The sequence below is a fragment of the Carettochelys insculpta genome, chromosome 13 (genome assembly GCF_033958435.1).
Source record: "Carettochelys insculpta isolate YL-2023 chromosome 13, ASM3395843v1, whole genome shotgun sequence".
Classification (NCBI taxonomy): Eukaryota; Metazoa; Chordata; order Testudines; family Carettochelyidae; genus Carettochelys; species Carettochelys insculpta.
The window spans coordinates 43493222-43517677 of NC_134149.1; the positions used below are offsets into that span (position 1 = coordinate 43493222).

General features: G+C 63.4%; 1 protein-coding gene across 2 annotated transcripts in view; it reads left to right on the forward strand.

Moving 5' to 3' along the window:
- KLF8 (KLF transcription factor 8) overlaps positions 1-24456 on the forward strand; it is a 72573-nt gene that overhangs the window by 43550 nt on the left and 4567 nt on the right. Inside the window, exons 1-3 of one of the 2 annotated variants that reach the window (XM_075007422.1) lie at positions 7805-8160; positions 20867-21416; positions 24256-24358. In XM_075007422.1, coding sequence (XP_074863523.1) covers positions 8092-8160; positions 20867-21416; positions 24256-24358 — 722 coding nt within the window. In that variant the 5' untranslated portion in view covers positions 7805-8091. Of the gene's footprint in view, positions 1-7804; positions 8161-20866; positions 21417-24255; positions 24359-24456 lie in introns of those variants that run through there. The other variant, XM_075007423.1, reaches the window with a different exon arrangement.

Consider the following 24456-nt stretch of genomic DNA (forward strand, 5'->3'; position numbering starts at 1 on the left):
CATCATTGTCAATTCCACAGCTCTGGCTCAGGGCTTGGGCTGCCACCTCGGGGTGGGGGGTGGCCTCAGGCGAGATCCTGGGTTCCCTGCTCCCAGCCCAGCTGCCGGCTTGGAGCTGGGAGTCTGGGCAGCTGCCAGACTCCTTGAGGGGCGTTGGGAGCCGAGACAGCAGCCCGGTTCCCAGCGGGGAGCTCCATCTGGAGCCCAGAGTCTGTGCCCTCAGCCCCCGCACTGCACCCTTGACTCAGCGGAGCAGGGAGGGAAGTGTGGCATTAAAACTGGCAGCAACTACTGCAGCGGCTGCATGTCCTCACTCAAGGAGCTGAGAACCCCCTGGGCCTCCCTTCTCAGGGTCGGGGAGTAGATGATGAAAAGTCCCAGTGGTAGCCCTGAGGCCGGCCCTGCGCTAAACCCCCCACTCCCAGGAGGTGGCGTTCCTACAGCAGAGCCCCGCTCTCCGGTGGGACGCATCTGTGCTGGGGGGGGCAGTGGGTGAGGTCTGAGGTCATGGGGATGACCCAGCCACGCTCAGCCTCCAGCACTCGGGGCCCATGATCCCAGCCCATTCCGAGGGGCCTCTCCTGTGGTGGGACCTCCGGCACCTGGGATTAACATCTGCCAAGCAGGTAGCCAATCGTGTCACACCCTTAGCATTCTCGGCATTCTGATTGGCTGAGACAGGATCATAGGCCTGCGAGCTGTTTTCCCTCTTTCCGGTCCTTTAATTGATCCTGAATCCCTTCAGCTATTGCCTGGCTGGCAACTGCCGAAGACAACGGAGGTGCCTCCCTAGGGAGTAGATCCGGCCCTGTGGCCTGTTGGGGACAAGCAGTCCCTCCTGCTGGGGTTCTCAGCCGGAAGCAGGTGGGGTTGGCCCAGGGGCATTAACTCAGCGGTCACCCCTGTTGTATAACAGCCCAGCTGACAGCACTGAGGACAGACACAGCCTGTGCGGGCCTGTGCCCTTGTGCAAGGTTATCCCAGAGGGTGTGGGTGGCAGCGTTTTTCCTGTAGGCAGTTTTTTTTTCCGTTGGGTACAGGATGCTGCTCTGAGGTGGCAGGGAGTGGCTGTCAGAAGGGCGGGCGGTGATGTTCCTGCCTCCTTGGCTGAAAACTGCTCAGGAGGGTGAGTCGTGCTGGGGGGGAGGGAGTGGGAGGGATGGAAACTGGGGGCGACAAAAGGAGCATAAGGCAGCTGATCAGCCATTCCCTGTTAGCTGAGCGCTTGGCTGGCCGCCCAGGAGAGAGTCAGGTGCCATCCAGCTAGGGTGACCGTATGTACCCCTGCCAAAACGGGACAGATGCTCACCCTACCTGGGAGTCAGGCAGTGGCTGCCTCGTGAGGGCTGCCACCGTGCTGGAGGGGCTTTGTGGGGGCAGCTGCAGTTCTCGGCTGCCCCATGACTTGGGGCCCCGGGAACAGGGCTGCCACCCCACTAGCAAAGCTTCCATGTTTTGCCAGCGGCGGGAAGCTGGGCAGGAGCCACGCTGATCCAGCTCCCACCAGCTGGGGGAAGCCAGGCGGCAGCCACACGGGTCCGGCTCTCAGTTTTCCTAACCAGGGGAAGCCAGGCAGCAGCCGCGTGGGTCTAGTTCCCCCAGCCGGAGGAAGCCGGGTGCAGCCACGCAGGTCTGGCTCCCAGCTACCCCAGCCACGGGGAGCCAGAACCAGTGGCTCCCACCTGCTAAAAATGCAGAATAAGGGGCAATTAGCCCCTTTTGCACAATAAATCGGGGCACCGGGATGGCACCCAAAATACGAGGCTGTCCCACCCGAAGTGGGGCAGATGGTCACCGTACAACCAGCTGATTAGCCGAGCACCCACAGCCGACAGTGTGTGTTTCTATGGTGGTGCACATCCACACACACACACCTCGGTGCACAAAACAAAATTTATTCCACCCGTGGCTGGAGGAGCATCGCGGGAACCCTGGTGCTGGGTGTTCTCGGGGGAAGAGGTAAGCTGTGGCTAGATATACCTGGCGGGTTGGCGCACAGTTGGAGTTAACTCCCTGTGACACTGTTAGTCTTAACGCTGCTCAGGCAGCATTGGTTCCTCTCTAGCTATCTGATGGGGGCCAATTATCCGTATCAGGTGTGGTCCTGAACCGGATCTAAACCTGGAGTAGCCAGTAACTGGACCGCCTGCCAAAGCTGGTTCGTCAGTTGCTTCTGAACAGACCCTGAAATAGTTTTGTTTGCTTATGACCAGTATTATTTTCTCCCGAGTCTGGACCTTGACCAAGAACTTTGGACCTTGACACAAAGAACTGATGTAAACTCACATCAACCTCTGCTGGACTTTGATGCCCTTTGGGCTTGAGGGCGGGTGGCAGGTGAGCCGGGGTCTGTGTGAGCAGGGGGGTCCCGCCCGCAGGCGTGGAAGCTGTTACGCTAATGAGCCCCGGCTCAGAAAGGATTTCCCACAAAGGCCCTTTGCCTGGCCAGAGGGACGTATGGCGAGCTATAAGTTCCCCTTGTTAAGTGGCCAGGCCCCTCTATATAGTCCCTGTAGCCAGGCACACAAAGTAAGCCCAGCATGAAACTAACGAACCTCCCCCAACGGAGGAATGTGCTTTCATCCCTTTCGGCGCTCTCCCCACCCCCGCCGGGGGGGCAGGCACCCAGGAGGAGTGGGGCTGTGGCTGGGCGCAGGAAGTGGGCGTGCCCACAGTTCCGCAGGAGCAGGATGGGACTTGGCCCTTGGCCTCCAGCAAAGGTGTGTGTGGCGGCCTCCCCGCTAGCTGGAGGGACAGGAGAGCAGCTGGAACGTGCCCAGCTGGCAGCTGCTGCCACCGGGGGTGTGGGAGGGTCGCTGCTTGGGCAGAGCCAATGCTTGAACCTTCGCACGACTCTACTCCACGCCAGCATCCTGGCGGGGCGCTCGCCCCAGCGCCAGGGGCGTCCGTACCCTTAGGGCCGCTGCCAGCAAGAGAGCTGGCAGGGTGGCAAGAGCTTCCCGCTGGGAGAGCTGTAGATCTGGGGGGGCTTCCTAACTGTTGAGTTAGGCCGGTCGGAGAGCCCATGGCAGAGGGGAAGCTACTACGCCGATAAGTTCCCTTGCCCGGCGAGGGTCTCAAAGTACTTTGCCAAGGAAAGGTCAGCACCACTGTCCCATTGTACAGATGGGGAAAACTGAGTCACGGGGCATGCCTGGGATTTGACCCTTCCTCCCCACATCCCAGCCCGCTGCTCTAAACAATAGGTAATTCTGCCTTTTTACCCAGAGCGATCTGGAGCCCGTCGAGAAGATGCCATAATGGGCTGCTTGTTAGACGCCTGGGGCGGGGGGCGGGGGTGGCGCGTCATATTGATTAACTCGATTTCAGCCTCTGCGCGGGAGTATTTACTTACTCTGATTGATTGATTGAAAGCATGTCTCGCCACGGCTCTGGGGGCCAGACAGAGCAGGTGCTCCAGCCCAGTGGGATGCATTGCAGCTCCTGATTCAAAGTGCATTCGTCAAGCTGTGGCTCCCCGGAGCTGGGACGGCCGGGAGGATGCAGGGAGTGGGGCAGAGCTGCGGATGGGCTTGGTGCTGGGGTGGCAGGGGCTGCAGGCAGCGTTCCTTCTCTTTTTTCCCCCTGTGCGTGTGCAAAATCGATGTTCTCGTGTGCACAGGGGCATGTATGGATGTGTCCCACCAGTAGAAACAGGCTGCTTTCTGGGCCGCTGGGCAGCAGCTGAATCTCTCCTGAGCAGCTGCCTGAGCCCTCAGCTTGCAGGGATGGTCCCACTTCAGCAGTGGGTTAGGGTTAATGGGATCAGAGGGCTTACTGTGGGGATCCCTTTCTGTACCCTTAGGCTCCGTTTGGATGGATTTGGGGCAGAGGCAGCTACGACCTGGCCGAATGCTGGGCACAGACACCTCAGCACTTCCTGGGCCCAGCCTGTAATGCAGGACGGTGGTTCGGGCCCACGCCCTTCCTTGGATGTGGGCTGTTCAAAGGCCATAGCTGCTGGGGATCAGTGACTTTCCATCTCAGCCTCATCTGGTCTGGCGCAGGGGCCACGAGTGAGATGTGCCCGTGTCTGTCCCCAGGAGGGCGTGGCAAGGCAGGGAGAGGAATACACCCAGTCCTGGGGGCTGATGACGACGTGCTGGAGTGTTCGACCTGCCCACTCCCATTTGGGGGGTGGGGTCAGAGCGGGCCCCTGCCAGGGCGGATGGGAGTGCCTTGTGCTCTGGGGAGCGGAGACACTGACCACGCCTGTTTGCTGGGGAAGGGAGTGGGGCTGGGTGTTCCCTGTAAGCTGAGCACTTGGGTGGCCACCCCGAGAGAGTCAGCTGCACACGCCACCCACAACCAGTTCCATGTGATTCTGTTGGTGGTGCACATCGTTTGTGCACGTAACAGAATTTATTCCTCACCGGGATGGAAAAACTTAGCTGGAGCACTGGGTGGGGGCTGACTCCTCTGAGCTCTCCCGATGGCGCTCCGAAGGGCTGTGCTTGGACACAGGCAGATTCCTTCCTGTGTCTCTCTGGGGACTCTAATGGGCTGGGCTTGGGCGTAGACATCTCTTGTAACTAGGGCTGACCAAAGCTCAGCTGAGCCAAGACAAGCCCTTTTGTCTTCAGGAAACGGGGTGGTATCTGTCGGCCTAGGATCTGGCTGCTTATCTGTGGCCAGCTGGGGGAAGTTATCTAAGTAGCCGGGTCCTACAGAAGCCAGAGCAAATTGGCTTTCCCTGCGTATGGAGGCAGCTCCTGGCCCCCCAGAACGGAGCCATGCCCATGTAGGGTCTAAGGGTCCTTCCTGTTCATAGCTTCACCCCAGGGCAGCAGTAGAACTTCAGGGCATTCTGATGACAGCCCCGGTCCACGTGGACCTGCTCAGCTGCCTCGGCCATCAGGGCTAGGGGAATGGGCACCAGTGTCGAATCTGGAGTGGGGCTCTCCCCGCACCCAGCAGGGGCTGTGGGGTCCCGTTAGCCCAGCCTCGCCCCGGTACAAAAGCCGGGGCTGCTGCCCGAATGGGTTTCTCCTTGCCAGCAAGAGCTCGGAATGGCCCCGCACGAGCCACGAGGCCAGAATGTATCCGTTGTGCCGGGCGAGGTACCTCGTGGGCACGGTGGCCAACAGCACTCGTGGCATTGTTGGGGTGAGGTCCCTGGTTGCCCGGTAACCTGGGGCGGTGCTGGTTGCGTGGCGGTGGTGTGTCTGCCTGCTGGAGAACGTTTCTCCTCCAGTGGCGTCGCCAACGGGCTGGTGCCATGGAGGGGGTCAACAGGCATTGCCGCTGGGCCTGGCGTTTTCTGCAGGGAACAGGCTCCGGGGGACCAGTGCGACCTGTCCAGGGGAGGTGGGGCCCAGTGCATGCTGGGATTTGATTCTACCCCTTGCGACTCAGTGCCTCCTGAGCCCACCAGCTTCTACTCCCTGTCGGGCTCGCCCTGGCTGCTGGCCAAGAGGAGCAGAGGTGCGTGTGGCCTTCTCCATTGCGGACCCCCTTCCCCAGCACCACCCCACCCTCTCCTGTTAGCAGCTACTTAGCCCTGGGGATTTACTCCTTCGTGCAGCTTGAAATGGGCCCCCAACTGAACCCACTGCTTCCCAGCCCCCCACCGGCCCTTTGCCCTCCCCCACCCTGGCACTGGCTGCGGGAGGCCTAGAGCCAGGGGCTGCCACTCAGAGAGCTCCGTGCCCTTCTCCAGCAGGGAGGGGGCCTGGTGTGGCCCTGGCCCAGCCCTGCAGCGCCTGGCTCGGCAGGAGGCGGGCACGCCGCAGCGCCCAGCCAGAGCCGCTGTGCCAGGCCTGGTGACGTGGGTGGCTGGGAACAGAGGCTCCTCTCTCGCTGGCCGTCCCCCACCCTCTGCCTCCTGCCCAGCTGGAGCTCTGGAGGGTTTTGTTTGTTCAGCTTGGGAGCCGGGAGGGTGGAGCCAGGGAGGCCATTTATTCCCCTGCCTCGCCCACCCCAGAGCCAGGGCAGGGCTCCGCCCGCGCCAGCCTGGGCTGGAGGAATGGCCCCGTCAGCAGCAGCCTCCGGGGCCCCCAGCACAGTGTGCGGCTCTGCACCTCTCAGCCACTGCGCTAGGCTGGGCTGGGGTTAACCCTTGCCTACCCCAACCCCCCCATCTCTCACCCCGGCCCGAGGGGCAGATGCTGCCTGCGGACACTCAGGCGAGGGTGGCATGAAGGGGGTTAAAGCTGTGGAGCAGCAGGAGCTCTGGCGCCTGAGCCAGTGGGGGTGGAGCAGGGTGTGGGTGTAATGGGGGGACGGGCTGGGGGAAGCGGGGAGATGCAGGTGAGCGAGGGTCTGCAGAATGGAGGCGCAGCCTAGTGTGGGGGGGTTGCGTGGGGGTGTGCTAGTGCGGGGGGGACATGGGGGGCAGTGTTGGGCTCTTATAGGGGGTGTGTTAGTGCAGTGCAGAGCTTGGGGTGTCATGGGAGCCGGGGGGTGCAAGGCTGGGCTGTTGCAGTGGGTGTGTTGCACCTCCCTCCCCCTGCAGCAACGGGGTGTCTGGGGGGGTCCAGTCTTGTGCTCTTATAGGGGTGTGTCAGTGCAGCCTAGCGGTCATGGAGAGGTGCAGGGGCGTCTCGTGTGGGGGGGTTCACTGCTGTGCTTTAGGGGGTGTCAGTACAGCGTAGCGGTCATAGAGAGGTGCAGGGTGTCTGGGGAGGTTCACCACTGTGCTGTAGGGGGTGAGTCCGTGCGGTGGGGGTCGAGGTGGTGCGAGGGGGCGCTGTGCTGTTGTGGGGGGGGAGTCAGCACAGTGGGGGTCGAGGTGACACGAGGGTGAAGAGGGGAGGGGGTGAGCCTGGCGCTCGGGGGGTGCCCCCGTGCCAGGGTGCAGTGGGGTGTGCCAGGGTGCTTGGGGATAGCAGTTTCCGAGGCGGTAGCTGCGGTGTGATCACCTCCGGATGTCACTTGGGTCCCCCCACTCACCCGCTGTCCTGGTTCCGAACCACGTCTCCCCCTTACCCGCTGCTCCCAGCTTGGCGCCGGGCCCCTACTGGAACCTGTAACGCCTTTTGGCTCCTCCTCCCTCCGGGCCAGGCCTGGGCACCCGGAGCGCGTTGCCGGAGTGTTGTGCGAGAGCGGCTCACCGTTCCCGGCACCCTATGGCTCAGCCCCGGGTGCCAGGCAGAAGCAGCTCCGCTGGAGCTGTGTGCGTGGCGGCCGGGGTGGAGGAGTCTGGCCAGCTGGCGGCTCAAACGCTGCTGTGCCCGCAGGGCGGGCAGGCCCCGGGAGCCGGCTTGGGGAGCCGGCTCTGGGCCAGGAGGCAGGTGCACGCCCAGGGGGGTGCCCCGCTCTGCTCCACTCAGGCAGCCAGTTGATTTGAAGCCGCCCTCCTCAGAAGCTCCGAAGGTGCAAAGGGGGCTGGTTGGGTCTGTCTGTTACTGCCCCCCCAGGCTTCAGGGACGGGGGGGGCAGGTGCAGTTCCCCCCCCATCCCACAGGCAGCCTGTAGGGGTCCTGCTTTGGGGGGCTGGCCTCGTGCGCGGCTGAAGGGCGGGGGGGGGGGGTGCCAGGGCATCACCCCTTAACACGAGGCCCCCCCCGGGACGCTTCCGAAGCAGCCCTGCATTGCGCCGCCCCGGGAGGCTGCAGGGTCCCCCCAGGGAGAGCTGGGGAGCCGGCATCCCTCGCCCCCCGTTGCCAGGGCGGGCCCTGGGTTTAGTATTGCAGCGGGAGGGCGCGACCTCCGCGGCGGCCGGGCTGGAGGCTGGGGCGGAGCCGGCAGCCGCAGGCTGGGCGGGGCGGGGCTGGGCTGGGCTGGGCTGGGCTTGGCTCCCCGGCCCGCCCCGCCCCGCCGCGGCTCCACCCTGGGTCAGGCCAGGGTGGAGCTGTCAGACGAGTCGCCGCGCGGCCCCGGCTTTCCCCCAGAGCGCGGCTCGCAGCCCAGCGGAGGAGCAGCGCTCTCCGGCCGCGGTGCGGGGCTGCGCACGCCCGGCGGGCAGGAACCGGCGTTCATCGCGCCTTCCCCGCCGCCGGGGCTGGGGATCCGGGCACCTGCCGGGACCCCACCTGAGCGCCAGCCGGCAGCGCCCGGGGGAGCCCCAGTGCCCCCGCGCGGCCGCCGCCAGGACCTCGCGCGTGGGGAGAGGGCAGCCGTCCGGAGCCCGGCCCGGCCCGGCCCGGGAGCATGATCCTCCCCGCAGACAGCATGAGCGCGCTGCACTACCGGAGGAGCCCGCCGCCCGCCGGCTGGCCGGTAAGTCAGCGCCCGGCGCCGGGGGGTCCTGGATGCCGCCCCCCAGTGTCAGTCCAGCCCTTGGGGAAGGGGGGGTTGGGTTCGTCTGCCCGGGCCCGGGGCGGGGCTGGGGGTGGGGCAGCTCCGCCCCGCCCCGCCCCGCCCCGCTCCGCTCTGGAGGGCTGGAAGCCTCCGTCCCCTGCGGAGTGCGAGGGAGGGGGACGGGCGTGCCCGCGTCTCCGCCCCCGGAGCCGGTCCCCGGGAGGCCCAAGCCAACGTGCTCCGGCAGGGGGCTGGGAATGGGGAGGGGGGGGGCCTGCGCGCTGTTCCTTTAAGGAAGGGGGAGGGGGTGTGCCTCGCGCCGCCCCCCCCGTTAAAGAGCCCGGCGCCCCCGGGCGGAGGATGCGCAGGGCTGGCGCCGGGGTTCCAGTGTGGTCCGGGGTGCGCCCAGCCCCCTCCCCCTGGGGGCTCCACCGGTGGCTGGGCGCTTTGCCTGGAGCTCGCGAGGGACTCGCGCCCTGGCGTGGGCATTGTCTCCTTCGGCATCGGGGAGCCCCCCGCTCCCCTTTGTCTCTCTTGCCGGCCCTCCCCTCTCTTGCCAGGTGTGGCCCTTCTGTCCTCTCCTGCAGCAGCCCCCAGCCCCGGCCGCTGGAGGGCAACACCCCCTGCCCCCTTTTCTCCTCCAGCCAGCGGGGGGTCTCCGGGGTTTGAAGCCGGCACCCCCGGGGGGGTTAGGGGGGAGCTCTTGTGCCAGGCCCTCTGCAGATCTCAGCAGCCTGGAAGACTAGACAGCCGCTTTGCCGCACCCTGCAATTCTGCACTGCCTGAGTGTGTGTCATGGGGGCAAGGAGGGCACCCAATGCCCCCCGTCTCCAGGGCTGGAGCTGGCCTGCAGCTGCCTCTGGTGTAGACCTAGGGGCCTCCTTGCCACTGAGCAGCCTTGAGGAGGAGGAGAGAAAAGAATGGTTGTCTCTGAGCAATGCCCCTCACTGCTCCCCCAAAAGCCTTTCTCTGCGCTGCCCTTCTAGCTGGCTGGGACAGCCCAATCTGGGTTGGCTTGGGAAGGGCCTTCCCACCAGGACACACAAGAAGTGCTGGGCTGTTACTTTCTGGGTCTGTAAAGGAGGAAGCTGGGGCCAGGGGTGGGGCAGGGGGATTTGCTTGGACCATTCACGTGGGAACTCCCCTGACTTGAGAGCCTCCCCTCCCCTCCCCATTCTGGACTCCGTCCTAAGGAGGCTTCAGCTCTCCCAGCGGCCCTTCCCAGCTGCCTGGAGTCCCAAAAGCAGCATGGCCGTAGCTGTGGACCGAGGCCCCTCTAGAGTGAGCCCTGGGTTAGAGAGCTGGGCCCAGCTGGTGGCTCTCTGGCAAGAAGTGGGCCATGGTGGAGCCTAGGTGGGTGCGGCCGGGCCTCTGCTAACCCTGGGGTAGTGGTGTCTCTCTCCGTGGGGACATCAGCCTGGGCTGCTCTATGGGAAGTCTGTGCTGTGGAGACGGACAGGGTTCGAGGCTGAGGCTACGGCCCCGGCCTTTTCCCGCTCCTCAGCAGGTCATCCTGAGTTCTGTACATTGCTGAGTGTCATCCCCCCGGCTTCTCCACCAGAGCTCGCCCAGCGCCTGCGCACAGGGAAAGGCAATGTCAGGACAGCGCTAAGAGGACAGGATGAAAATAAACTCGCCGTAAAGCAGTGGGTGCAGCTGTTTTGGAGCCACACTCCTCCACCCCCCCCCCCACCCCTTGTGTTTATCTCTTCTCTGGGGGCCAGGAGCTTTGCATTCATTAGTAACCAAATCTGCTCAGGTCGTGTTGCCGGCAAGCCCCACTGCTCCAGCCTCTGCAGGTTCCCATTGTTCAGGCCTGATCTGCACCGGGTGCGCTCCCCCCTCCACTTTTGGTGTCCTCTGCAAACCTGGGGGTGGCTGAGTCAAGGCAAACCAGACAAAGAGAGCCAGAAGGACCTGGGACCTTCCAGCTGATCCTGGAACGGCCCCCCAGGCGTCTTTAGCTAAGCAACTAGCAACTAACTGCAGGGGCTGAAGACAGACACTTCCTCTGTAGCCAACAGGGCTGCTCTTGAAATGATCGTCCCTGGGCCATCAGCACTCCAGCGCCATCAGGGGCAACGGGGCGGTTCCCAGCTCTCGGCGCTCGTGTCTCAGGCTCCTCACAGGTGTAGGGCACGTCCACGCTTAAACCAGTTCACCACTGTAGACGCTGCGTGTGTCGAGGGAAGGCATTTTCGCGATGGCGGTGGCCTGGTGCTGTCTACACTAGGGTTTAGAGCGGCTGAACTCTGCTTATCCTTGCTGGGGGAATTGTCATGCTCCTGAGCAGTGTAGTTTTGCTGTTCTGGTTTTCTAGTGTCGACCAGGCCTGCGCTAGCGTGATTCAAAGCATGTGTGAACCGATGTCCAGGGTGTCCACGGTCGGTGGCTTCAGTGGTCAGGCTAAACCAGTTTAAAAGCCGATTGCTGTCTAGTCAAGGCCTTACTTTTTCAGGGCAAATTGGCATTCCGGAGCATCGGAAGAAAGCTTGGCAGAGATACTGGTTTGGTCAGTCCAAACCCAGAGTTACAAATCTCATCCAGCGACCCCTAAGACGGGGATTTTTCTTCCGGTTTTGCTGACCACAGCTATGTAGCGCCTTCCAATGTTTCCACCGCAGTTTCAGTTGGACGTCGGAGCATAGGGCAGTTGCTAGCGTCATCTGGGTATAATTCCCTGCCGTGGCTGGGGCTTTGGCCTTGGTACACATCAGTCCTTCCTGTTTTCTGCTCACAGACTGCAGCCCTTTGGTTGAATTCCGGGAGTTGATGTGCAGGTACTGGATGATGATAGTGGTTTGTGCTATCTGGCGGATCAGACTGGGTGATCTGCTGATGCTCTCTGTTCTGGCACGTCCCGCCCTCTCTTCTTGTGGGACGGTGCTGTTACACTGCGGCCACGTTCCGCTGCAGAGGTGGCTGCATGGTGCGGATGTGGAAGGGCCCTTGGGGTGAGTGCTGTAGAAAATGGAAGCTTCTGTGGCTGTGAGCGTGATTGCGGAATCTCGAGTCTGGGAATGTAGGGAGTGCTGCTGCTGTTTCAGGCAGTGGGAATCCCACGTGGGCTCAGGACTTTTGGGGTCCACTGTGTTTATGCAGCCTCTGTGCTTGTTGTTGGTGCTCACTGAGTGGGAGGGAGGGAGAAAAGGAGAGATCCACCAAAGCAGACTGGATAGGCAATCCCATTCCATGTGCCCCTCTTGCTTTGGGAAGGAGCCAGGCTTTGGGGTGCATGGTTGTGGGACAGCAGGTCGGGCTCTGAGTCAGGTCTGGTGGGGTTAGCTCTGCTGTGCATGGATCTGCTTCCCGTAGCCCAGAGGAAACAGCAAGGAGGAGCTGGGAAAGGTTCACCTGGGCTGAGCTCCGGTACTTAGGCAGCCTGGATTTCAAGCCCCATGTTGAGCCTCAGGAGCTGTGGGCGTGTTTGTGTCCGGCTGTGAAATGCTAGTTGAAAGTTGCTGGTCTTCCCAGTGCTGCTAGGCTCCAGCATAAAGGGCCGCGCTTGCAGTGTCCTGGCATCTTCTCAATACAGCCCATCGCTTGGTTCCCATAACCTTTGACCCTGGGAGGTGGGATCTCCCAGACACAAGGCTCCGTTGCCCTTCTTGGAACCAGGCATGACCGTTAGCCCACGCTAGGTCATTGGAGCTGGTGCTCGTTAGAGGGCTGGACTGGGCTGCCCGTTTGCTACCTGCTGTTGGAGCACGTCGAAAGGATTTCAGCGGGATCTCCATGTCTCACCCTGGTTATCAATGTGCTCTGTTGGCTTTGCCCACATTAAGCTTCTGTGCTCCAAACTCCACACCGTTGCTGGCCCCTGGTTCAGCTTCCCCAAAAGTAGCAATGGTCGGAGCCCTAGTGTAGCAGAGGCACCTGTGTCTCCCTGGCTGCTAATTGTATCAAGCCCTAAGGCTGGTTGCTGGCTGCTGTGTGGCTCACTGCACAGTGTCTCTCTCTCTCGAAGGGGACATCTGGGCCTTAGCTGCCCAGTCCCATAGAGTCAGAGTCTCACATGGCACTGCAGTGAGGTGGCACTACAGACGGTCAGCCTGGGGTAGACCACCCAGGGATTTCCCGGCAAGGTGCAACTTTGCATGGCCACCCTGCAGTCCCTGGCACCATCAGGGTCTGGGGTCTGTTGCTGTTGGGTTGCAAGCCTGATTGAACACTAAAAGCCACTTCCCGTCTTGCTTGTTGGAGGGGCCTCGGGCTCCCCATTTACACTGTCCCCCAGGGGGCTCAGGCAGGTTTATAGATGCTCTTTGAGATCACCTTCTGCAGAGGCGCCTGCTGAGTTTCTGCCTGGAGCTCAAGGGCTGAAGTGAGCCTGCCCGTCCTCTCCGTTTCCAGGGCAGCAGGTTACCGCTTGCTCAGTGGCAGATGTAGGACTGTTGTTGGAAGCGTGCTGTCTGTGAAGCCATAGTCTGATTCCCTGCCCTCCCAGGGCCTCACTCGGACCACTACCAGTTAAGCTCTGGGGGAATCTCCTTTTGCTTTTAATGGTATGGGGATTATGACACACATTTGGGCAGTTCTAATGGAGTGGCACACAAACACAGCCCTGGCCACTTCATTGTACCAGGTACCTTGCATGACAGAAGTAGTTCTAGATACCACTTGTCCCGGGGAATGGTGCCCCTAACTCAGAGGCCCCGAGGAAGGGCTGCAGAATTCCTGAGCTGCTCTGGAGTCCCCTACTGGTTAAAGACGGATGGTCTCTGGCACACACGTCCCACTTGCTGGTTGAAGGCTACAGCTCCTTGTAGCCTATAGCAACTTCCTGTCTAGTCTCTCCAGCTGTGCTGAGCTGCAGGTGGCAGGGGTGACAGGAAAGGAGATGAAGTTTGCGGCCGAAGCCTGATGGGAGGATGATTTCGGAGCTAGCTGGCATAGGCTGCTGTTCCCTGGCCGTGCCCACACAGCCGCTCTGGTCGGATTTCCAGGCGACTAAGGAAACGCCAATTCAGCACGCCTTGGTTTTCGCACACCACCTAATCCTCACGGGGTCTGTGCTCTGCCTTCGCTTTAGACCACGTGCTCATTCGGCGGCCCTGTTTGGTTTCCTTTGACATCCAGGCCCAAGCTCCCATTGACTCTGTTGGTAGCCGGGTGGGGCCCTCCTCTCTCTCTCTCTTTAAGGGAAGTGAGAAAAATAAATAGTGAAGGAATCGTAGAATCCTAGAACACGAGGACTGGAAGGGACCTCGGGAGGTCATAGAGTCCAGTCCCCTGCCCTCATGGCAGGGCCAAGCACCATCTAGAGCATCCCTGGTAGAAGTTTATCTAACCTGCTCTGAAATATCTCCAGTGATAGAGATTCAACAACTTCCCTAGGTAATTTGTTCCAGTGTTTAACCACCCTGACAGTTAGGACGTTTTTCCTAATGTCCAACCTGAACCTCCCTTGCGGCAGCGTAAGCCCATTGCTTCTTGTCCCAGGAAGAAAATCTGAACTCCAGAGTGGGGTCTCAGCCCTCCTGCTTCAGAGCATAACTCCAGGGACTGAAAGGAAAAATCACAGAGGGACAGGTTCTCCCATGGTTGTCTCCTGGCAGGGATCTTGCCCCTTTCTTTGTAGCATCTGTTGCTGGTGGCTGTCAGAGACAGAATCCTGGCCTGAAGGACTCAGATCCGTTCCGGACGGGTACTACCTCTGCTGCGAGTATCCCTCCCAACAGGGTAGATGGCTTAGAATGAAATAGCTTTAACGTGGATTTCCTTTTAATGGCTAAAGTCGCTTGGCCTCAATTTCAATCCATGAGGCTCTTTGGGACAGGCCGGATCAGTTTCATGTTCCATCCACAGTCTTTCTCCTCTGTCTGTAGCCCAGAGTTTTGACATTTGGCATCCCAGCCAGGGAACTTTTAAATTCCGTCCCCTGCTCAAGGGGGAAGAAGTACCCTGAGAACTGAAACTTACCAAGCCCTATCCACATCTGCTAGTGTTCTGCAAGCTTCCTTGGCGTTAACAGCCTGTACGCACCGGGCCTTGAAAAGCTCTGCTCCTGCCAACTTCTCTGTGCGCTTGGATTCTGCCTGGGTCAGAACCAGCCTGCCTCTGCCCCGCCACCCCAGAGTCACCCCATAACTCCTCACACACACGCCCTGTGCTGCTGCTCCCTCCCAGCTCCAAGGCAGATGTCCAGCTTGTGTCTGCAGGTCCACGTGGTGGCACGGGTTCAGACTAGCATCTCATCAGGGGAGGGGGTGTCCTGTGGATCCTTTCAGTGGTGGCCCCTTGCTGCCCTCACTGAAAGCAGCCCTGCATTGACGGTGCGCTGTCTCTGGTGGCCCAGAACAGTGATGCCTGGTGGGCTGCTTCCTCAGCTTGCGTCCTCTCTGGGACAACCCCCCCCCTACTTTTTATTCTGTCCGTGTGCAGAATGAATTTTGTTAGGTGCACGGAGTCATGTGCCCCGCCCTTAGAAACACAGGCTGCCGGCTGTGGGTGCTCCTCTAATCCGCGGGGCGGCACTTGAATCTCTCCTGGCTGCCTGCCCGCCCGCCCACCCAAGTGCTCAGCTTATAGGTACGCCGCATTGGGACCCAGCCTCGTTCTCTGCGGTTGGTGGCGGTGATGCCCTGAGCCTGTGGTGCGATGGGGCAGCTTGCTCGGTGATGTGCAGCAGGGCACAGGCAGGAAGGAGTTAACGGGGGTGTGTCTGGTTTTGGAGAGGGGTGTGAAGTGAAAAAGCCCTGTTGGGGCTGGTTCTGTCAGAGACACCTGCATCCACCCCAAGTGGGACTGACAGGGGAGTCGGGGACGGCCGGGAGATGAAAGGCCTGGGGTGGGCGGTGGGCTTGGATCAAAGGGAAATCTGCGCTCCGCCTGGCTGGAGGGGCCTTCGTGTGGGAAGCAGATGGGATGGCTGAATGAGGCTGTAAATCTCCAGGGGCGTGGAGTGGGCTGTGGCGGGGAAGGGCTCTGGGGGGCGGATCAGCCAGCCTGCGGCGGGCACGCCTGACCCTGCCAGGATCCAAGCCCAGCTCCATCCCTAGCCTGTCTGTGATTGCTAGCGGGAGGCAGAGCCCGCAGAGCGCAGCTAATCCCTGGCCTGGCTGGCGCCCGAAGTGGAGCAGCCAGGGGCCGGTGGGGCTGAGGGGGAGGGGAGGGGAGAGGCAGGCAGCCAGGCCGGCTCTCAACAGGATCTCTGTGTGGGTGGCTCCGCTCAGGGAGCGAGTGAGCCGCGGGCTGGGCCCGCCTTGGCTTGCCTGCCAAGGGAAGGGTTGTTTTGTCACCAGGCCGGCTGCAACAGCTTGGGCCGAATCCAGGCAGCGCATTGGAGCCGCCCAGGCCCCTGCACCTATCCGAAACGGCGGCTTCTCCAGCCAGGCCACCCTACGCACCAGGCTCTCGGTAGCTGCAGTTGGGGCACGAGGGGCGAGAACCTGCCTCGTCCCAGCCCCGCTTCCCGTCGGGATCTGAGGAGAGGGCTCCCCCAGCCGGGCCTCCCTCCCTCCACAGCCCCACACGTGGCCCTTGCCAGCATGGGGGGCGGCTGGCACGTTTTTTGCTCCTCCCCGCTCCTGGGTGCCAGCTGCCGCAGAGCCCCTGCCGCTTCCCGGTGCTCAGCTGGGCAGGGGGTAAAACCGACTCTGGCCACGGGCCCCTGCTGCCCTACGCCCCGCAGGCTGTTCGTGTTGTGCCGGACGGGGGCCCCTCGTGTTCCCCAGCGGGCTGGCGAGTGGTAGCAGCTCCGCCGCCAGCCTCTGTGCACGTAGCCAGGCTGTGGGGCCCTCTGGCACCCCACACCAGAGCCCCCCCAGTCTTGCGGGGAAGGGGGTATGGGCACCCCCTCGTGAGCCGGGAGCGGATAGTGCTGCTCATCCGGTGTCTGTGGGGCACTGGGAGCAGGCTGGGGGCCCACGCGGGAGCCCTGTGATGGGCAAACATCCCGCAGGCCCCATGCAGAGGGTCTCCTGGCGGGCCACGGGCCTGCCCGGCCTGGCCAGGGGTTGGACACCAACCCGGTGCTGGCTCTCCCCAGCTGCCCCTGGCTGCAGCCAAGTGAATGTTTGCAGGAGTCTGGGAGCAGAGCCTGCTCCTCCCAGGGACCCTGGTTGCTGCTGGGGGCAGCTGAACCCCCACTAGCTCCTCCCTGCAGCCAGGGCTGGAAGTGCCTGGGTCCTGCAACCTGGGCGGGGGAGGGGGGGCACCACAGCAGCAGCCCCCGGTGGAACCGCCCGCGGGTGCTCGCTGGGCTGGGATCTGCCCCAGTGACCTCTGGCCGTTTGGCCGCGTGAGCTGCTCCCCGGGCGTGAAGCGCAGCGGCCTTCTGGTTCTCATGGCAACGGGCGGCTGCTCTGTGCCCTGGAGGGGCGCTGGGGGCCCTTCGCTCCCGCCTTCTCCCCCAGTGCAGGCGCCTCGCGCCTGCCGGAGCCCAGTGCCCTGGCGGGCTGCACAGGAGCGGGGCTGGGGCTGTCTGCTGCGGGGGCTGATATGGTGGGGCCTTGCCCTGGCTTCCTGCCCTCAGATCAGCCCTGCAGGAAATCCACCTGGGGCCCTGTCGCAGTCCCTGCAAAGCTGCGCTACAGCTGGCCTGGCCCCGGGTAGCAGGGGGAGCTGGCCTGTGCGTGGGGCCAGGCCCGGCCCTGCAGTTCCAGGCTGCCCGCCTGGCTCCAGCTGTGTGTGGGGAGCCCAGGACTCCCAGGAGGGGGCTGTGGATTGGTGCATGGGGGGCCCAGCAGGGCGGGGTGGGGCTGGGGGCAGCAGGGGGCGGTGGGGGAGAAGCCAAAGGCTGGAATCGCAGATGCGATGGCTGAGGTTCCCTAGGCCTTTTCGCTTGCTAAGGCGGTGGCTCACCCCTGCCCCCTCCGTCCACCCACCCACACTGGCCCGCAGGTACCTGCTCCGTCTCTCCCTTCTGGCACTTCCCGAGCACCAGGAACCAGCTGATTGATGCCTGGCCCTGCAACCCCCACCAGCCAAGCTGGGGGCCGGGCGGAGGCGGGTGCGGAGCCTGGTGGCTGCAGGTTTCCCCCACTGTGGCCGTGGCCTGTGTTAATGTGATCAGTAGTATTCTCTGGGGCGGGACGCAGGAGGGGCACTCCCAGCCTGCCTGTCCCGTCGCTGTCCCGGCGTTGCAGGAACCAGCCTGCCGGTGGGTGACCGAGGCTCATGGCTCAGCAATACCCTGAGCAGGAGACTTGTGAGGCCTGGCTGGCCTCGTGCTGCCTTAGGTAGGGCGGTGTGCTAGCAGGCCCTGGTCTGCTGCTGCTGCCTGGCCCTGCTGCAAGTTCCTGTGCCCCAGCTCTCCTGGCAGTCTCCCAGCGCCTGGGCCGGGCCGTGGATACGTGCCCTGGCTACGGGCAGAGCTGGTTCCAGACGGTACTTGGCCGGGGGGTGTTGTGGGTGGCTCCTTGCAGAAGTGACTGCAGCAGTTCTGGGGAAACGCCCCAGACAGGCCAGCCACGCCCGCCTGCTCCACCCTGCCCAGGCTGCCAATAGCCTGCGTTGTGCAGGGGAGGCAGGTTAGAGCTGGTTCTTTAATGGTTCCAGCTGTTTCCTCCAGGGCAAAAAATCCCAGTGCTGCCTCCAAGCCTCGGAGGCTCCTTCCCCGCCCCCAGCCCCGTTCTGCGGCGCCTCCCAGCCAAGTGGGGAATTCGGCCTCTCCCAAGGGCCTGGGAGTCAGCTGCAGCTGTGGAAGCCAGCAGGCAGCAGCGAGGCACCTTGAGCTGTCTCCAGTTACCGCTGCTCTCCCGAATGTGGGCATGCTTTGGGGAGGGCGTGCATCCGTCTGTGCAGAGGGTTCACTGGGCGGAACGTCCCACCTCCCCAGCGCGCTGCTGAGCTTGGCCCAGCGGTGTATCGGAAAGCACGAGGCTTCTGGGCTGTCTGCAGTTTGGGTTGAGGCCTGGGCGTTGCTGTGTCACTCGCCTCAGTTTCCCTGTGCGTACATGGTGGACGGGCATGTCAGCACCTGCCCGGGGTGTGGCGAGGGGCAGCTCAATGAGTGTTTATGACAAGTGCTCTCCTCCAATGGCAGGGCCAGGTTTTTTCCGTGTCACTGCACAAGGCCTCGTGAGAGTGGATTGCTCTGGGGAACCGGACACACCTGTATTTCCAGCCAAGGACGTCTGAGCATTTCCCAAATGTTAATTAAACCTCTCTCCGCTTCTGGACAAGGCAGTTGAGCAATGGCACCGGGCCCATTTTACAGATGGGGAAAACTGAGGCACAGAGTGACTCCCTCAGCCGACTGGGGCAGGGATAGAACCCAGAAATCCTGACCCCAAGGCCACCTGCCCCAATTCGCAGGGAGCACCACCTTCCTTTCCCCCCAGCTGGGACCAGTGTAGCTCGGCAGATGTGGTGGCTGAGCTCTGGAGCCTTCATTCCTGGCATTCCAGCTCATTGTTGGATGCTCTTAGCATGTTCCTGCGTTCGTTACAGACTGCTCCAGAGCCCTAGGGCTCTGTGGCCTGATTCTGGTAGGTGCTGAGTGCATCATGCGGCCATTCAAGTCAGTGGGAGCTGAGGATGCTCAGCCCCTTATCAGGGCAGGCAGGAAGCTGCGTAGCTGCCCTCTTGTGGCTCTGTTGATGGCTGCAGCCGTATGTACCTGACCTCTTGCTTCCATAAGTAGTTGATGGCTCTGGAGAGGCTTGGCTCAGAGGTGCAGGGTTGGCAGAAGCCGTAAGCTGGGCACTTGCCCCAGAGATTCAGATCCCGCCCCGTGGATTAGCAGAGTGCCCGCAGCTTGGAGTTTTGTTCCTCCTGGTGGTGCGCATGCCTCCGTGCACATGGAAAAAAATTGATTCTGCACATAGATGGAAAATGTTAGCGGGAATATTGGTTGGCAGCAATTTTGTACGATTTTACACCCTGTGTTCTATCTGGGACAAGAAGCAGCAGCTCGCATACCCTGTCAGTGGGGCTCAGCCCCCTAGCACAAGATCCCTCCCCCTCCACCGCATTGAAGAAGGTAGCTGGAGACCAGCTCCTAGGCTGCCCTCGCCCACGGCGGCCAGTGCAGTTATGAGCTGGTGGGATCCTTAGCTTGCATGCTGGTCTTGTAAATCGGCCTTACGCGGAGGTCAACGAACGTACCAGTCAAACGTGGCTTCTTCTTACTCAGCGTCTGCTCCCCAGCACCTTAAGGTGGCAGGAGACAAACCTTCTAGCCACCCAGCCTGGGATCAGACAGTCCACCCAGTTTCAGGCGCTCCGATTAGGTTGAGTGGCATTGGGGTTACACGAGGCAGACTGAAACGCCGGCCGCTGTCTCGGTTTTGCAGGACTCACAGGAATAGCAACTCGTTTGTGTCAGACGCAGCTCTGACTCGGAGCGACGGACGCTCTGACGCTAGCTGCCCTTTAAACGAACTCCCCACTCGTGCCCCCACTGCATTACATAACCCAGCGAGCTCAGTGCCGAGGGCTGGCTGGCTGGCTGATGAGCTTAGTTTCCATTCAGCAGCCAGAGTCGGGTCAGCCAAATTGGACTTCCCAGGGGCATCGGCTGGGTTGGGTGGAAGTCCTTCAAGTGAGAACTTCATCACCTGGGCCCTCTCCACTCCTCAGGATGCTCAGAATTCCCTGGCCCCTCTGTGGGTGCCTCTGTGTCCTCGGTAACATCCTCCTGTTCTCTCTCCCCATCTCTGTGCTGTGTTCTTCTTGGCCACTGCCGCCAACCCCAGAAGTGGCCGCATTTGCTGCGTGTGTATAGCAGGGGCCGTGCGTGAGGAGGGGCTGTGGCACACCTGGTTATTTGCTCAGAACAGCCTTATTGGATTAGGCTTGAGTGTCTTTGGAGTCTGGTCCAGGAACTGCAATGGCTAACGGTTGATACGGGGCTGGAGCGCCCCAGGGCCCCGCTGAGCAACGTGGCAGACGCAGATGGTCTTTTGGGACAGGGGCGTGATCGTTTTCCTAGGAAATCTGTAGAGGGGCGATGAATGCAAATCTCCCTGCTCCGCCCCCCGGTTATGCACCCGGCCAGCCCTTTGCAGGGGCTGAGGTGACTCCAGGCAGGTAGCTGGGGGGTGCTTTGGGAGGATCGTCCATGGAAACGCAAGGATTAATGCAGCCCCCGGGGCTCTTGTACCCATGCCTCATCCAGGGCTGAGACATAGCACGTCGGGGGGGACGTCCCCGGCGTCTGCTCCCCCTTCTAATCCCACCCCTGCCTCCCAACCTGCGCCCCTCCTTGGTGCCTCAGTTTCCCTATCTTAGAGACTGGAGATGGCGGTGCTCTGATGCTGCAGAGAGGCAGGCTGTGGCAGTACCTGGGCATCGAGAGGCTCAGTTGTGCTGTGGCCCTGGTGGCTGCCGCCCAGCTTCCTCCAAGCCGCTAGTGATCTGCCAGCGAAATGACCCGGCCCCAGCTGCCTCACTGGCCCTTCTCCCTCAGGAGCCAGCGCCCAGGTGGCCCAGGCAGCGCCTTGCTGTGGCGCTGGGGTACGTTTCCCGAGAGCCCCTTGGCCCTGGTGCGCGGCACTGAGCAGTGTGGCCCAATGAGTAGAGCACGTGCCTGGAATCCGGAGACTTGCGCTCGGTGCCTAGGTCTGCTGGGTGGAGTCGGGGATCCTGTGCCTCAGTTTCCCCACCAGTAAAGTAGAGGCCAGCGGTACGTCCCTCCCTCCCTGTGCAGGGCAGCTCCCCCCGCCCCGAACTGCCCTCCGCTGGCCTCGCCCCAGCTGTGCCCCAGCGCCCTCACTGGCGATGCCTTGTTTCCCCGCAGGCTGCAGGCTCGGTCCAGAGTAAGGTGCTGCCCAAGATGAGCTCGTCGCTGCTGGAGGACAGCTCCATAGAGCCCCCGGTGCTGCTGAGCGACATCAAGACCGAGCCCCCCGAAGAGCTGCTGGCCAGCGACTGCAACCAGCCCCAGGCTGAGCCGGTGGATCTGTCACTCAACAAGCCCAAGGCCTCGCTGCAGTCCTCCGCCCTGCTGCCTTCCTCCGTCCGGTCCTCCCCCATGCTGGTGGCACCTCCCATCCAGGCGCCTGTGGTCTCCATGTCGCCCACCGGGCTGGGCTCCTCGTCCGCCATCCCTGCCGTGCTCTCCCCCGGCTCCATCCTGGCCTCCACGCAGGGCAGCGGCGGCCAGCAGATCCTTCACGTCATCCACACCATCCCCTCAGTCAACCTGCCCAGCAAGATGGGCAACCTGCAGACGATCCCAGTGGTGGTGCAGTCCCTGCCGGTGGTCTACACCGCCATGCCCACGGACGGGGTCACCGCCGCCATCACCGTGCCCCTCATCGGGGGCGACGGCAAGAACGCCGGGTCCGGTAAGGGCGCTCTGGCCCATTGGGTTGGGATGGAGGGGAGCCCAGGGCTGCCGGGCAGAGTTGAGGGGCATCTGTGCGGAGGGGAGCCCAGACCTGGACCGGGGTGGGGGGTGGGTCTGGCTTGGGGCAAGCAGGGATGGGTTAGCAGGTTGAAACTGGGATTTGAGGGGCATCGGCCGAGCCATGGAGAGACCCAGAACTGGTCCGGCCACTGAGACTGGACTTGTGGAGGTGGAAGAGCTGGAGGCCCGTCAGCTGCAGGGCACAGAGGAGGAGGGGGCCCTGGTGCTGTGCCGCGGCGGAGCTGGAGGCCCGTCGGCTGCGGGGCAGTGGGAGGAGAGCGCCCTGGTGCTGTGCCGCGGCAGAGCTGGAGGCCTGTTGGCTGCGGGGCGGTGGGAGGAGGGGGCCCTGGTGCTGTGCCACGGCGGAGCTGGAGGCCTGTTGGCTGCGGGGCGGTGGGAGGAGGGGGCCCTGGTGCTGTGCCGCGGCGGAGCTGGAGGCCCGTCGGCTGCGGGGCGGTGGGAGGAGGGGGCCCTGGTGCTGTGCCGCGGCGGAGCTGGAGGCCCGTCGGCTGCGGGGCGGTGGGAGGAGGGGGCCCTGGTGCTGTGCCGCGGCAGAGCTGTCCCTCTGGCTCCTTTCTCCGGGGTTGGTGCCACACGGCAGCAGCTAAACCAGGGCTGCCTCAAGTTCTCCTGGCTTTCCCCCTCCCAGAGCGTGCTGGAGCCCATCTGTCTGGGCGTGGGCAGAGCCCCAGCCTGGCAGCACCGCTGCAGCGGGCGGATGCCTTGTCTCCGTGCATCTCCTGTGGGGGGGACACTGCCCTGACCCGCAGGAGCCGTCAGTGGGGCTGAGTGTGGTCCCCGCCGAGGGAGGCCCCCGGGAGACGTCCCGGCTGGGCTCGCGTCAGCCAACTTGGGGCTCCGTCACCGCCCAGGAGATGCAGCCTGGCGTGGGGAGGCCCAGCCCGACCGTCAGGGAGGCTGGGGGGTGTCCCGGCTGGGCAGAGCCCTGGGTGTCTGTGTGAGCCCCATGCAGCTGCCCTCTGCTGTTCCCGGGGCGCCCCGGCTCTGCGGGGGGAGGGTGACCCAGCTTCAGGCAGGACCCTACAGTGATGGGCTTGGCGGGGGTGGGGGGGTGCTCCCCAGCTGCAGGGGAGGGGGGGTTGCGGCCACGCTCACAGGTGCTCCCTAACTCTGGTGACTTCAGTGCTTGGGAGCCTGGCTCAGGGCCCTAAGCCTCTCCAGCTGGGCCCTGGGAGCCGGCCAGCGCAGTCAGGAGCACCTGGGGGTGGGGCGGGTGAGGCTGTCGGGGCAGGGTAGAGTTCTTGTTGGGAGAACCCAGCCCCCATCCTCAGCGTACAGAGCGGGGAACCCCCCCCCCACCCTCTCACCCATCCCCAGCCAGCACACACAGAGCCGGGACCCCCCAGTCCCCCCAGCCAGCACACACAGAGCCAGGACCCCCCAGTCCCTCATCCAGCCCCCCTCCCCAGCCAGCTCACACAGAGCTGGGGACCCCCTAGCCCCTCCCCCAGCACACACAGAGCTGGGACCCCCCAGTCCCTCATCCAGCCCCCCTCCCCAGCCAGCTCGCACAGAGCTGGGGACCCCCTAGCCCCTCCCCCAGCACACACAGAGCTGGGACCCCCCAGTCCCTCATCCAGCCCCCGTCCCCAGCCAGCTCGCACAGAGCTGGGGACCCCCTAGCCCCTCCCCCAGCACACACACAGCTGGGACCCCTCCAGTTCCCCCCAGGACTCCCCCACCTCCCACCCAGCCAGCACACTCAGAGCTGGGACCCTGCCCAGCCCCACTCCCCAGCCAGCACACTCAGAGCTGGGACACGCCCCCCCCAGCCCTCCCACCTGAAAGCCAGAGCTGGGATCAGGTCCAACCCCACCCCTGGGATACTCCTTCCTGCTCCAGTAAAAGCCCTGTTAATCTAAACTGGATCCCCACCGCCCCCCCTGCCCAGCTCTGGGTTTGGCTGGGCGCTGGGCAGGGTACCTGGGGGGCAGGGTACCTGGGGGGCAGGGTTCAGTCCTATCATGGGGGCGCATTGGGAGGGGCCCCAGCTTTGAGTGACTGGGGGAGGGCTTGGTTCCCAGCTGGCTGCTCCGCACTGGAGGCGCTGGGAGGTTCCCAGGTGCAGGAGCGGTTTAGGCCCCCCACTGGCTGGCCCCCTCCGCCCCATGCGCTCCGGTTCTCACGTTGCACCCACCATGGGCCCCGCCTGTGTCTCTTCCCCCACCACCCAGCGTGGCAGGGCAGGGCGGGGGGCCGCCCGGCTCCGCGGTCAAGGGCTGTGCGTCATCGAGCCTGGGAGGAGGCTCTGGCTGCCCTCCAGCCGGGGGGGAAGTGGGGAGCTGGCAGGCTGCCGTCCCCACTGGCTTGACCTCCACTCCCGGGCCCCCCTGCCCCCGGCTCCAGGGCTGCTTTGGTTCCAGTTAGACTGGCTCCCCCGCCTCCCCTCCGTCCGGTGAGCAGGGAACTCCCAGCACTTCCTGTCGGAGGCCCTGGCTGGTTCCCTCCGGCCGGCATGGGGCGGGGGCTGCTGAACTGAGCCCGGGGGGGGAGCTCTCCCAGCACTGCCCTGCCTGCCAGGCTGGGCAGCTCCCTTTTGCCCTGGCCCTATGGCTGGGCTGGGGTGTGGGGAGGCGGGTTTGCTGGGGAGCCGAGGGGGGCTAGGGTGACTGACGTCGCCGGTCAGGGCGAGGCGACCAATCCCTGCAGCCGAAGTGAAGGGCTCTGCGCGTCCTGGGGTGGGCGAGAGTGTTACCCGTTGGTGCCTGGACAGAGCGAGGGGCCGTGAATCTGGATCTCTCTCTCTTCTCCCCCAGTGAAAATTGACCCCAGCTCCATGTACCCCCTGGAGATGAACAGCGACAGCGAGGACAGCGTCACAGAGAGCAGCTCAGCGCCCTTCCAGGACCTGCAGAGAGAGTGAGTGCAGCTGCCTGGCCTGTGGCTGGCCCTCACCACTCCTTGGTGGCAGAGGTGGGATCGCAGCCTGCTTGGCCAGGAGCTGGAGGCCAGAAGGA